The sequence below is a fragment of the Chlamydotis macqueenii genome, chromosome 1, assembly GCF_036417535.1.
Source record: "Chlamydotis macqueenii isolate bChlMac1 chromosome 1, bChlMac1.mat, whole genome shotgun sequence".
Lineage (NCBI taxonomy): Eukaryota > Metazoa > Chordata > Aves > Otidiformes > Otididae > Chlamydotis > Chlamydotis macqueenii.
Window position 1 is genome coordinate 161,046,413 of NC_141556.1, and position 13,782 is coordinate 161,060,194.

At 40.5% G+C, this 13,782-nt stretch overlaps 1 protein-coding gene across 2 annotated transcripts in view; it reads right to left on the reverse strand.

Moving 5' to 3' along the window:
* Positions 1 to 13,782, reverse strand: part of GPC6 (glypican 6) — a 797,727-nt gene that overhangs the window by 46,299 nt on the left and 737,646 nt on the right. The window contains exon 7 of one of the 2 annotated variants that reach the window (XM_086771435.1): positions 12,708 to 12,737. The exons of the other annotated variant lie outside the window; for it this stretch is intronic. Within the exon in view, the coding sequence (XP_086627561.1) occupies positions 12,708 to 12,737 (30 nt within the window). The remainder of the gene's footprint in view (positions 1 to 12,707; positions 12,738 to 13,782) is intronic. 2 annotated transcript variants of the gene reach the window in all.

The window sequence follows — 13,782 nt, forward strand, 5'->3', positions numbered from 1 at the left end:
ACCAGCTGCTCATATACAGAGAGCTCCCTGTGCAAACACACTCCAGTGAAGTCGATGTCTACTTGCAGCGTGAAATCCAGAAGAGCCATGGGCTGGCAGTTGAGCACCCTTGTGCTTCAGAGAAACAATAATAAGAAAATGTTGTTGAATTTCTTGAGGTGTGTGGTGAATAACAGCACACAGTGCTGCTTTTCTTTGGGGAATATGACAAGATTCAGAGTTGCCTTGCCCCAGCAGAGAGATAATTGCTATAATTCATTAGAGAGGCTCATTTCCATTTTTCATTACTGGAGCAAAACTTTATAAACTGTGTTGAAGGGAACGGGAGCTTTTATTTCCTGAGGCTGCATATACAATCATTTTAATTCAAATAAACATTCGAAAGCCTATACTGGTCATTACATTTCCTGTCTTCTTCCTGTCATTTTGTAGTTTAATTTCTTCATCAACTTGCTCCTAGTTTTACATGCTCTTTCAATTTCTCTGTCTCGAGGCATACATTCTGTCTCGAATGAACTAAACTCAATCGCGGTGATAAGTTAGCACAGTTTCTACGGGCTCCTTTTTAGAATAATCTAGCCAACATCTAACATCAATCCTACATCATTTATGTTTCAGCTGTACAAAGAGAATACTTTCACACTGGGAATGACTTTAAACTATGTCCTATTTTAAGATAAGACTATTTATTTTCCCTCTGCCCTTGCCACATTTGCTGATCAAAGGCACTTACATCTAAACAAGTTTTGTTTCTTGCAGATGCTTTGCCTGTCTTATTTTATTCTACAGTACAACTGCTCATGAAGCTGGATTTATAACTCAGCTATGGTATGCATAGCTACAGCCTGTGATGGAAGAAACAAATGGTTTGAACTCCACTGCAGGTTCAAGAGGAAGGCAAAGCTGTGTCAAAAGACATACAAAAGGGAAAAAAAAAAAAAACAATGAAGAAGACCACAGGTTACATCATTAAAATCCAGGAGAACTTTACCATTGTGACTACAACTTCTTTAAGATTTGGCTTACAGTATGCAAGAAGACAAACTGAAAGCTGTTATTCAAACAGTAGAAATACAGAAGAACTGGAAAAGTGCAAAGCACCACAGTAATCAGTAGCCTGCTCTCAGAGCAACCCTTCTGCAGGTTTGTCTCTAACTGGGAGTGATCTCCTCCAGGACTCTTGCCTGGGCTATGCAGACCTACAGATGTGTTCCAGCTTCTGCAGTGTTATGCATCAAAACAAAGAGACACCTAGCTATGATTTTTTTTTCTCTTTTTTCAAGCTCCACATCAGAATGCAGTTCAGAACCACCCCAAACTGGAGTACTTAATTTTTCTGAACCTTTGAAATCTGTAAAATACAGCTGTGATAGGAGATTAGGTCAGAATCTTACGGTACTTAATTTATTTGCTTATTTCTGTTTCTAGTCCTGACCAAAACTGGATAAAGAAGAAACAGACAAGAATTATCTACCTTATTCATATCTCCTGCTTGCTTTTCAAACGAAATGCGATTTGATGGCCAAGAGCTGGGGTGGTCAGGATCCGAATGAATTTCTGACTCAAGTTCTTGGTGCAAAAGATATGTATTTTACAGTTCTTAGATTAACAGATCCTTCATCTTGTCAGAAACCCTAAAAAGGATTGTATCCTTAAAAATAAATAAGAGCAAATTCCCATGATTTTTTCAATGCATGAAATGTTTGAATTCAGTCAGGTGTGGGAGTAAAGGTAGAATCACTTTTTGTTTTATCTGAACTGGCTTACCCATCCTCCTTTTATGTTGATATCCTTCTTGGGTTCAATTATTTTCAGAAGATATAACTTGCCTCACATTATCCCACAGATGGCTTCCAGCCCTTTAAGAAATGTACTATGCAAGCCAAATCTCTGCCATGTTTACACTTCCTTTCAAAGTGGTTTTAGTAATTTTATCTCATTTTATTTTCCTACTTAGTAAAACCTGGCAAAATACCAAAAGAAAAATGTGCAGATAAGTGCTCTTCATGGAAACTAGATGGTTGCTTAGTACCTTCCCAAGCCAGACTAACCTTGGGCTTTCTGATTAGCTTGTTGAAATTCAAATTTGTTTGATGCCCGTGGATCCTTTCAGGATTAGCACCTCTTCTGATGAAGAGCAAAGTTAGCTCAAGCTGTCTTGTATGATGCACCCCAAAGGCTAAAAGCTGGTGATTCTTTTGGTGAAAAGCACCTCTTGGCTTTCATTCTGTATTCATAAGTGAGCTACCCAGGGCTCATGATTTTGGCCTCCCTCCTCTGAATTTGCAGTGCAGAGTAGCAGCGTACGCCCACGGCGGCAGCCAGCATGGCGTGCTCCGCGCTCAAAGCTGTTGTGTATCTTTACCAGGCTGCAGCGTTATGCTGCCATCCCTTATCATGTAGGCCACTATAGCCGGGGCATTAGGCACCTTCTTGCACTGGCCGTATCGTCATGTCCTTTCACACACAAAGCCTACAGGTAAATTAAAGACTGTACATATAGGAAAAAGAAAAATCTTTACTGCTTGCCTACTTTGGCTGCTGGGGATAGGAGACAAGAACAAACTTTGCATTCCCAAGCAAAGACCTCAAGAGCTTTGATGTTCCCTGAATGTGCACATGAGCATATAGCCAATTCCTAGAACCAAAATTCCTGATCACCTCGAACCTCCCTGCCTGCATACTCACAACACAGGGAAACCTGTTCAGGCCTCTCCGTACTTTCCCCCTCCTCCCCATGCTCCAGGACACCCTCAGTTGAAAATCCAGCACTGTTCTCTGTATCACTTTCTTGGTTGCTGTCACACTCCATGAAACAAGTTTTTTGCTAGTCTAGCATGGGTCCCCACATCGGCCTGTGAAAATCATGTTACCTTTCTCATTCACAAATCACCACCCAGCCATAGACATGTACTGTAAAAGAAAGTGAGGGTAGGTTTCTGGAAGTTATAAGTGATGGCATATGAAATAGAATTAGGACAACTGGATTTTCTTACGCTGGGATGACCCCCATAAGACTGAATAGAGAATATAGAGCAAATTGGATAATGTAGTCACATAAGGAGTGGAGTAAACCATATGGAATATCAGAATCTTATTTAAATAAGCATACTTTCTAAACCAGAAAAACATTTAAATATTAGCAATAAAAATTTAAAACACTCTTTGCTCTGCCTCGTCTCCTCATTTTCCTCTGTAAATCTTTTATACCAACATATTATGCCAACGATTTCTGTCTGACACACCCTTTCCCTATTCACCTCTAGCTGAACTTCAATCTGACTTCTAACAGCTGCCTAAAGATCCATAGTTGGGATTCTTTGCTCTGTCTGGTTTCTGATAACAGGCAAAGCTTGATTAACTTATCCTGATAAGTTACTATGGCAACTTCTGCCAGTGCAGTGAGAATGAAGCATTCACAGGTATGTTCTTATCACTTGCACATTTCCCCTGACTGTGCAATTTAATCCATTAAAATTAAATGGTGAAGTTTGCAAATGAAGACTGAGCCTCGGAATTCTTGCTGGAAATTTGTCATTAGCCTGGATTATACTGTGAGTATTTATTTCTTTGTTAGAAAACACTTCAGCAAGCCAACAGCTAGTGGAATAAGGTGTCAGAACCAGATAACATTGCATTCAGAGGTGCAATAAATCCTAAAGAGAACCCTAGTGTTGATAATCCTGTTATTTGTCAGTATTAATAGTGAAAAATGACAAAAAAATCCTGGCTAGTTTAGGGCATGGCTACCTGAACAACTGCAAAGCAAACTTGGAGTTTCTAAGCATAAGACACTCTAGTGCTTCAAATGGGGAAAAAATACGTAGGTGTGGGTCTAAACTCAGCTGCGTGGTCAACATGCATCAGCTGAGCCCTTCCTAGAAGCCCAGTAAGTTCACTTGCATTTGCTGGAGAGCTTCCAGAGTGCGTGTGGGCAGCTGCTAGGGTGCAAAGTTCAGCAACTTGCTCGTGTCCTTAGCGTCCACTGAGTACTAGCAGGGTACGGCTTATGTCCCGGAGTAAGAGGGCAGCCTTGGTCATTTGGTCCAGGAGGCCAGAGTTAAATTTTTAGCTGGTTATAAGACACAGAAATATCTTGGTCACATCTTCTTTCTTACTATGATGCGCTTTTAATCTCTGTTTTCTCCCTGGTAAAGTGAAGAACTGAGAGAGGCAAAAGAATGTTTTAGCATGGAGATCAGTGGCCTTGAAGTGATTATGGTGCCTTTGCCGTGGGGAGACATTAAGGAACAAACGACATTGAAGAATATGTCCCTATATATCATTAACTATTTTCCAGGTTTCTGAAAGTGTTTGCCAGCCATGTTATTTCACATTTTAGCACAGAAATAAATCAGTATTACAACCTGTGGGAAATAGGATTTTTTAAAAAGTGCTTCCACAACTAGCTTGAGAATTCCAGGGGTTTTGTCCCAGGACATTACCAACTCAATTAGCAGCTGGTCACATTCCTGAGTAAGCTGCTGCACGTTTCACAGGCAGTATTTTTTCTCCCATCAACCCCTCTCCTATCTGTCTACATCCAGCTGATTTAATTACAAAAGACGTTTTTAAGGGACTCGGTTTTCCCGCACTGATTTTTATCAAGCAGGGGATGACTTGATGAAAAGTGTGATGACACCGGGCCTCTCTCTGCAGGCGACTAAGTATTTGGAGTAGTAATATGGGGGCATTTTCCATCCAACAGCAAAGGTCTTTACCTGGGTGAACTCAGACTGGCCTGGGAACAAGGAACTGTGCTAGTACGTGAGTGGCCTTTGTGACAGCCAGGTGGGATTCAAGCCAGGACCTGTCCTCCTCTTTCCCAACAAGGTAGGCATCGCAAGCCGGGAGAGACAGCTTGCAGATGAAGCCAGCCATGGTTTCCCTGTCCTGCCACTACTTGAGAAAGTGCTCTATACCTCATGAAAAGAAGGGTATTCACAATCTCCAGCAGACCTGTACCCTGGACAGCATTGCTCCTTTACTACTCTGCACTTGGAGGTGTAATCTGAACTGAATTGCCTGAGCAAAGTGACAAGAGGAAGACTACATCAACTTTCTCCTCTCTTCCTTGTGGGGCAAACAGATTACTGATTCAGACTTTGTTAACTTGGATATTATGAAGATCATGCTTTGCAGAAACAGGTGATTAATTCTTCTAGGTCACTCCATTCCCATAGTGCAAATGCATGGTTAGAAAATTGTATAGAGACAATAAACAATGACTGCAAACCCTGCATCTTCTGCCTCAGAAGAAAAGAACAACTGAAAAGAAGATCTCATTAAGGTATTCAAGACAGGAACATATTTTTAATACGTGTTCAATGCCTAGCACAGGGTGACCCCTTGTTGCCAAAACAAATGAAGTAGAAATACCGTCAAGGTGTATGATAGTAATTTCACAGTCTATCCAGGTTTGTAGACCGTGAGCTCCTTAAGAAAGAGTCTGAGAATTAAATTAATCTCATGGGACACCAGCATCCATGTCCGAGCTATGAACTCTTCTTCTGTAGTCAATAGTGAGAAACAGGAACTGAAGGGTGCAAGTGTGTCTTAATCCAGTAGAGATTTTAGAAGTAACTCAGATCAACTGTGCCCTGAAAGGGCCTATTTCTTTCAGTTGACAGTAAAGGATACATTATTTACCTAGCTCTAGGGTTAGATACCTCCATTTAGTCAACTAGTTTTCATCTGAATGAATGAATAACAGCTGAAAGGATTTTTATATACATATTAAGATTATAGATGTTCTCTGATTTTTAAGCTCATTAATGTTCATTGAAAGATCATGAAAAAAGGAAGTTTCTTTCAGGTTCATTTATTATGCACTGATTTTTTTTTTCTATAAGTGATCACTGCTTTTTTCAGCGTAACAGAGGCATTCCTGTTATTTCTGCATATATATCACACTTCTAATATATAAGCACTGTAGGTATGTTATATTAAAAAAGGCAATGCACTTCAAGCAATTAGCTTTCTACTTTAGTCACTGTAGCAGTTATTTAGGTAACACAATTATTATTATTTACAGGAAATTTTTATGAGCTTGAATGTTTAAGAAGAAAAACACTTTTCATTCCGATCTGTTTTCATTTGGGTTCCTATATAATATTTATGCTGTCCAAATATATAACGGGAAAGCAAAATTCCCAGCACTTTAAAGCAAAGGCAATGTGATTGGCTCCCATACGAACGAATAGCAATGTCAGCTGTCCATCAGGCTCTGGCAGTGAGTTAGTCTTGCCTGAATGTAAAAGTTCTCAGTGTGGGTGTTGACATGTGAGCTGGATGTCCAAGCCCCACTGCAGACAGTGGAGTCCTGGAGTGGGATTCAGTTGCCTGCACACAGGTATCCACTGCCTTTAGAGGCCTTTCCGCTCTTCCACAGGCCAGTACAGATCTCCACAGGTCCTGCACCATATCAGAGACCCTCATGTAAAGGCCCTAAATGCCTCTTCTCTCTTGACAGTCTGTTGACTGCTTGGTCAGTGGAGTCTAGGGAGTTATTCAGGTGGCCAGCTGCCTAATTTTGGTCTAATTTAGGATCTTTTGAGTAGCTCCTAGATCCCTCATTCAATACAGAAATAAATCAGTCTAACGGCATTTTGGACTCCTCTGGAGCATCCAGAAGAACTCCTGTAAGGCCCTTATCACATCTGTTAGCTCCTTGTAGATGTCTAGAGAATACAGAGCATCTCACTTAGCATGAGTCATTTGTGTTTCAGCAAGTTAATTCTGCCTGTTATTGACCACCTTTCCATTTCTACCATGTCAGATTAATAAACTTGGCTCCGCATAGCACCTGGACTTTAAACATTGAATAAGACACAGTGAATTCCACTTCTTATATAACAGAAATTACATGTACATGACATACATTCAGTGCAGAAGAAGCAAACCCCAAGAAAACCAACAAAGACATGTAGATGAAGGTCATTTATAATTGCTGCCACTGGATTGCAAAGCCACGAGAACATGGTGAACTTGTAAGCGTCTACTCTGTCCTCAGTAAATCATACACCTAAGTCCTAAATTCTAATAGCTTCAGTCATGTTCACTTTGGTAGGGCTATCTGTGGAGAAGTCAGGTATTGACTGCTCAGCAGGGCTTCACCTAACTCAGCTCTAGCCCTCTGTAAGCTAAATATCTTGTCAAGCCTCAAGTTCTTCGTAGTAGACAGAGAAACATTGGCGCTTCCAGGGAGCTATTAATATGAACTCTGGCAGATGTCTACATTAGACTGTGGGAATTACGCTCTGAAAATGCCTGTGTTTTAAACCAGCTGTGGAGGGAGTCCATACTACTAACTTCTACTCCTGTAGCTGGAATTCTCTGTTACTGTGTACCTCAGTACATGCCAGTGTCCGGAGTGGGATCTGCTGAAGAATCTTGCAGATGTTCTCCTATTTTCCATGGTGACTAAGTATCTGGAGTGGTAATATGGGGGCTATGTGTTTTTCCCTAGTGTGAAGCTGCGATGCTTGTAGGACCTTCACCTAGACCTAGGATCCAAAAAGTGCTGCTGGGTCTGCCAGCAGATGCACAACCTTAGACTACTCCTTAGTTGATGACGGATAAAATTATATAGAATGAATCCTTTCCTTCTCCCTTCCCCAGTATTATTAAAGATCTTGGCTTTCCCATCACTGAATATCTGTAACTAGCCACTCAAGCTTTGCTGTTTACTGGCGGCTGCATTATAGAAGTGTCCTGTAATGCTGTCCCAACACCTAGATTGATACATTGATATGATTGGGAGATGGGAAATAAAAGCAGGAGGAAACTATAGGAAATCTTTCAAAATGTAAAATATTTGTTTTTGACTGAAGAAAGTTCACAAAAGGGTCACTATTTGTATCAAGGTAAACCTTTTTAGTCCTTGTATTTTACCTCCCCTCTAACTACTAGTAATACACATAAAAGTCCATAAAGTGTCAATTTCTGTCTGTTACAACGAAAGAAAAATGTATGAGATGCTTGGCTTGGGAAATCAGTTTTCAGTCTGCTGCAACCTACTATTTGTTATAAGTGGAGTCCTGCATTGCACACTCCTGTTATGAGTTCACAATATATCTGTGTGCTGCAGTCTAGCAAAATAAAAACAACTGCAAAAGGCTGGAGAAAACTAATTGCCAGTAAAGTATAACATATATTTTTCTTTGGAGAGTGAGAATCACCATTTGCAATTAATTCAGAAATTACCCAAAACTTTAATTTCTCTATTGGTATCCACACTTGTACAAAACTAACTGTTGCTGAAAAGACATCTTATGGTCTGTAATCACAAAAGGACCCTCTAATTCTCTAGTGGTAAATGAACAGGTGATATATTACAAAATCTATTTTTTTTTATGGAAGCTTAGAACTTGTTGGTTGTCCTCATACTAACAATGCAAGAATTCATCACAGTGTAACACCTTCCAGGCAGGCGGTCATCATTGTTCCTGTCATGTTACTTGGAACCATCTAAATGAGCATGGTCTATGCACTGCAAGTGGGGACACACGCCCTGCTGCCAATTTCTAAACCTTATTTTTTCTTTTAATATCATGTCAAAATACTAAAATGCAGAGGATATTTATGTAGTCACTGTCTTTCTTTAGCATTAACAAGAACATTAAGAATTCACTTTTCCTTCTGCACAGATTCAAGCCCAAACACGTGAAATGTGATCTTTCAGCTGAAAGAGCACTGCTGATGTATTTCCTGCTTAGATTCATCTTCCAGAGGCTGACAAAACAAACTTTCTGTGTATTGGAAAAAAACTCTTGTCCTTACTGAGTAGAGGCTGAAACATCAAATGGAAGCATGTGGATTTTAATCCAGATTTAAAAGGGGGAATTGCCATTGAATAAAACTTGTGCAGCCTCTGGAATGAACTATTTTTGTTGGAGCTGAGCGATCCTTCTAGGTACATGATGACACCATGAAAATGAGTATGGTTAGAAGTATGATTAGAAGTATCTATCAATATATTTTATAGGCCAAAATCTCCTTTGTGTGCATTTGATTCATAGACCCCAACTCCAAAGTCCAGCATTACAGTTACATTTAGAAATCTATAAATTGGATGTCTGAGCTAATCATCCAGATTCTCTTCATACTCAGTGGAGAGAAATGGATAATTCAGAGGGTAATTCAGGTTCTTGTCATCTCCAAATGAGTATCTTAAGCAAGGTCTGGACGTGCCTAATTCTCTCCACTGATTAATAAAGGAATGAGGTGATAGGTCAGACTTTGATAGCAACATTAGAAACAAGAAAAAATAGGGCAAATAAATCCCACTTTATCTTTGTCTAGTTTGATATGGCACAGATCCGCAAACTTTAGCCTACTCATTTTGCTTTTTAAAATCCTAATATCCAAGCTCAGGAATCACATAATTTCTCAGTGTACAACAACTGAAGACCCATGACTATGCCATTTCTTCATCTTAATATGCGCAGACAAAGCTAGTAATTGTAGAATCATATAATAGTTTGGGTTGGAAGGGATCTTTAAAGGTCATCTAGTCCAACCCCCCTGCAAGAAGCAGGGACATCCCTGACTAGATCAGGTTGCTCAGAGCCTCATCCAGCCTGGCCTTGAACGTTTCCAGGGATGGGGCATCTACCACCTTTTTGGGCAACCTGTTCCAGTGTTCACCACCCTCAGTGTAAAAAATTTTTTCCTAATGTCCAGTCTGAATCTACCTCCCTTTAGTTTAAAACCATTATCCCTCATCCTATCACAACAGGCCCTGCTAAAGAGTTTCTCCCTGTCTTTCCTATAAGCCCCCTTTAGGTACTGGAAGGCTGCTATAAGGTCTCCCTGGAGCCTCTTCTTCTCCAGGCTGAACAGCTCCAACTCTCTCAGCCTATCCTCATAGGAGAGGAGCTCCATGAGTGGATTCCATCATGAGTGGATTCTGCATACACATTTTGTATTTCACATCTCTCTAACAGGGATATATACTACTGTTCATACCCCTAAGACATTCCTGGAAATGAGATGATGACTCTCTCTGGGTCTTCACACCCATCAGTTAAAGGAAGTTCAACCAGTACTAACAAGTACATTTTTAGAAGATGTTCAAGCAGGCACTGTGTTCAATGAGATAGGCAACACATCACTATTCAGGCAAGGCAGACACTGGATGGTAATCAAGACTGTGCTTTTTTTTTTACACTTAATTAAGATAGAGAGCTGTCTTTCCTGTTACTGCTGGAAAATGGTCTTTCCTTGCTCATACTAAGCAGGGTTTGAACAGCAGGCAGACCCATACCACCTGAAGACAGAGGCAACCAGAGTAATAAAGCTCATTCTTAGTAACTGCCTCACGCGCATTAGGAATGCAATGCATCAAATACCGCAGCATGCAGAATCGTTCAGCTGGGGGATGGAATAATATCGCTGTTTTTAAAAACAGGACTCTGGCAGGTCTGCCAGGAGGGTTCTGACAGCCACCATAAGTCATCTGCCTTTGCCACCTGAAACTAGTATTAACCATGAGGGAAAAAGTGATTGCACAGACTTAAACTTCCTTAGATATTGCTGTGACACAGAAACTGAGAATAAACAAAACCTGACACTAAGCAAACATCTGTTTTTGGAGAACCAAGCAAAACCTAAATCTGACACCAAATGACCACAACAAATGCTGTAAAATATATTTATTCATTGTGCACATTGTATCCAGACAGCTAATAAGAAACAAGACTCTCTTTAAACATGCAAACCCGAAAACTGGAGGAGCTGTACACCTTATGTTCTACAGGAGTTATGTGCTGATTAACATCACACAGGGTGAAACGGAGTGTCCAACAGCACAGCATCTAAGGGTTTGAGGAGAGTAGCCTGTGGGAAGTCAACAGGATTCTAAAACATATGCATGAGCCTGTCATCTTCACTTTTAAGAGTGTGGCAAATACCTTCCGAGCTATGAGGCCTTTTACAGGCTCATTGTTTGTATCTTCTCCTATGGCCTCTGTACGCAGAAGGTGTTTGAAAAATTGTCAGTATTTTAAACCCTCTAAGAGTTATACCTACTGGATTTTATTATAGGGCCTCTTGAGAAATAAAATGTTGAGAATAAACATCCTATCTCAGGAAAATTGTGCTATCATTGCATATATTTAACATTTCTAGACTCTGGACTAAAGGGATTCTAACAAAACTGAAACATGAACTCCACTTTCAGGAGTGCCCCAGAGGATTTCCTGGGCAATTCAGATCAATATCTTAATAGTATACTGTTCTGTTAATTTTAGTCTTTTTTAGCTAAAATGCAAAGCAGATTAATTTTTTTTTTAAATCATATTTTCTACTTCATGTAGTTTTGGAGCTCTGGGAAGGAATTGTTCACAACAGATTTGTTAGGTTACTATTGCAATTTTTTTTTATTGTAACAAAAATCATTACGCAATGGAATAAAAAAACCCATTAAAAATATGACTGAATTGACACTTAAAATACATCCCACTCTATTCCTAAAAAAAGTTTTTTCAGGATCTTTTGCTCATGGAAATGGAGACTTTATTTACTCATATTTTAAGGAAAGCAGGAGGGAAGATAAAAGAACATTTTCCTACAAAGTGTGACATAATATATTCCCCTCCTCAGGGTAAAGAGCATGAAGGGTTTTCTTTTGCAGACTGATGCACGCTCATCCACTTATCTATGCAGCCACTATACTGTAGTTGAATGTAAATCATTCGCAAAATGCCATGGCCAATTTCTCAGTTGCCTATCTCAGTAGTATGCATGTGCATTATGCATTATACAGTTAATAGTGCATCAGCTCCCTTATGGAAAATGAAGAAAGCTTCCCTGTTCTCCTGAGAGAAAATGTGGAATTATTTTACACACGTCCAGCCAGGTCAGGCTGCAGCACGTTCTCGGGAGAAATTTGGGCCAAATTAAGGCAGCACTGTGCTGTACGGTGATGCGGTGGATACAGAGGTACTTGAGGCAGCTCAAATGCAGGAGGTAGTACGTCTATATCAGCACGGTACTCTCTGTAGACTGATTAGTCCTGCTAAGAAGCAGGATATAATAGTCCAAGATAAATGCTTTGGCGTACTTCACAAGTGAGATGATGCAGATCTGCGCGGTGCTGTGCTCCTGCCTTTCCCTTGGGCTGCGCTGAACCCTGCTGAGATGGCCTTCTCTCTGAAAAGCAGGGACCTCTAACATTTACAAAGCTTAAAAAGCTGGAAAGCCTAAGGGAACTTACTTTATCAAACTCCTCTGGAGGAGCTCAGTGTTTTTTTCAAGACTGGATGGCAAGACAGGGTCAATCCTAGGGAGAGAGCCCAGGAGCCCTGGGAGCTTGCTTCCCTTGCTCCAGTGCTATCTCAAGGCACAGGTCCCAGAGCCAAATGCCACCGCAGTGTCTGCATTGCTGCACATGAATCTGTGGGGTCTGAGACCATGGGGATCCTTATGCCAGCTTTTAGCTCTCTGAGGGAATACATACACTCCTTTCCGAGCATGAGGCATAATTCTTGAAGTGGGAGAAAAATACTGGAAGGGAACATGCTCTGAGCATTGGGAAGAATTAAATCAGCCAGAATGCAAAATTTCAGAAAGAACTGCTATCATTTTAGCCTACAAGACACACACAAAGTAAAGATGGTGAAGATGAAACTTAAAGAAGTGTTTTGCCCAGCATTGTACAAAGACAAATGGGAATGAAGGTGAAGAATAAGAATACCAAAGCTTACACCATGTTGCATTGTCCTCCAGATAGTCCTCTGGGAAGCAAAAGGGAAACAGATTCAGGGAACAGAAAAACAAAACAAAACAAAATAAACCACAGGTTATACCAAACAGGCAACCACAGAGAAGATAACGAGTCTTTATAAGCAGTTGTTTTTAAATGAGAAATCTTAGATCATGCTCTACAGAAGCAGCTGAGCTCAGCGGTTAAAATTATTTAATTTCTGACAGTATTTATCTTACTGAACTTCAGGTATAATTGCTAGATGCCTAGACTAAAGTTGTCACTTCTGGGCACTTTGTAATAGAGGGATATGGAATGATTTATCTGAGCTGCTTAAACCTATACTTTAGGATGAGACGAGTCATGCTTTAGAAATACTTGGTCTCAATTCAATGGCCTAAACCTATGTTTAGACAACTGAACAAAGACTTTTATTTCTCTCTGTTAACAGTAAAAACTACAGTCACCTAGACTTCAAATCTAGATAGCTGGTTATAGCTATCTACACTATGGATCTCTAGGTTGAATCAGAAAAGTCCTCATTTTTGCTCCTGTTATAGTCAGTAGAGAAATAGGGTGGAATCCAGTTACCTAAATATAGGCATAGAAAGTGAATTTAGTAGCTCTGGGGTATTCCATCTTACTTCCAGCCAGGTCTCCTGTAACTTTGCTTTCACGTTTGGACATCTTGAAGACCATAAGCATCTCAAATAGCATCAGGTGACTATGTTTATGTAGCTGAATTTCATCGAGAGGGACCTGCAGAGAACAGCTGGGGCTCAGTTCTGTTCTCCAAGTTGGACACCACTTAGCAGGCCTCCTCTAGGGTGTTATACCCGGCCTCCAACTGCCAGTCCAGGGGGGCATGAGCATCCCAAATTACTGTCCTATCTGCCAGCTCAGTCAGATGTCTTAGGTACTCCGCGGCATCTCAGTGTTGCCTATTTGCATCTGGGTATTTCAGTTGAGCCTTTCATTTCCCAGTCTGTGGGAGGTGTCTGTGACAGATGGGGTGAATCGCTCTCCAAAGATGTGTGTCTCTCTCCATTGACTTCAGAAGGAGCCTGACTTCTAGG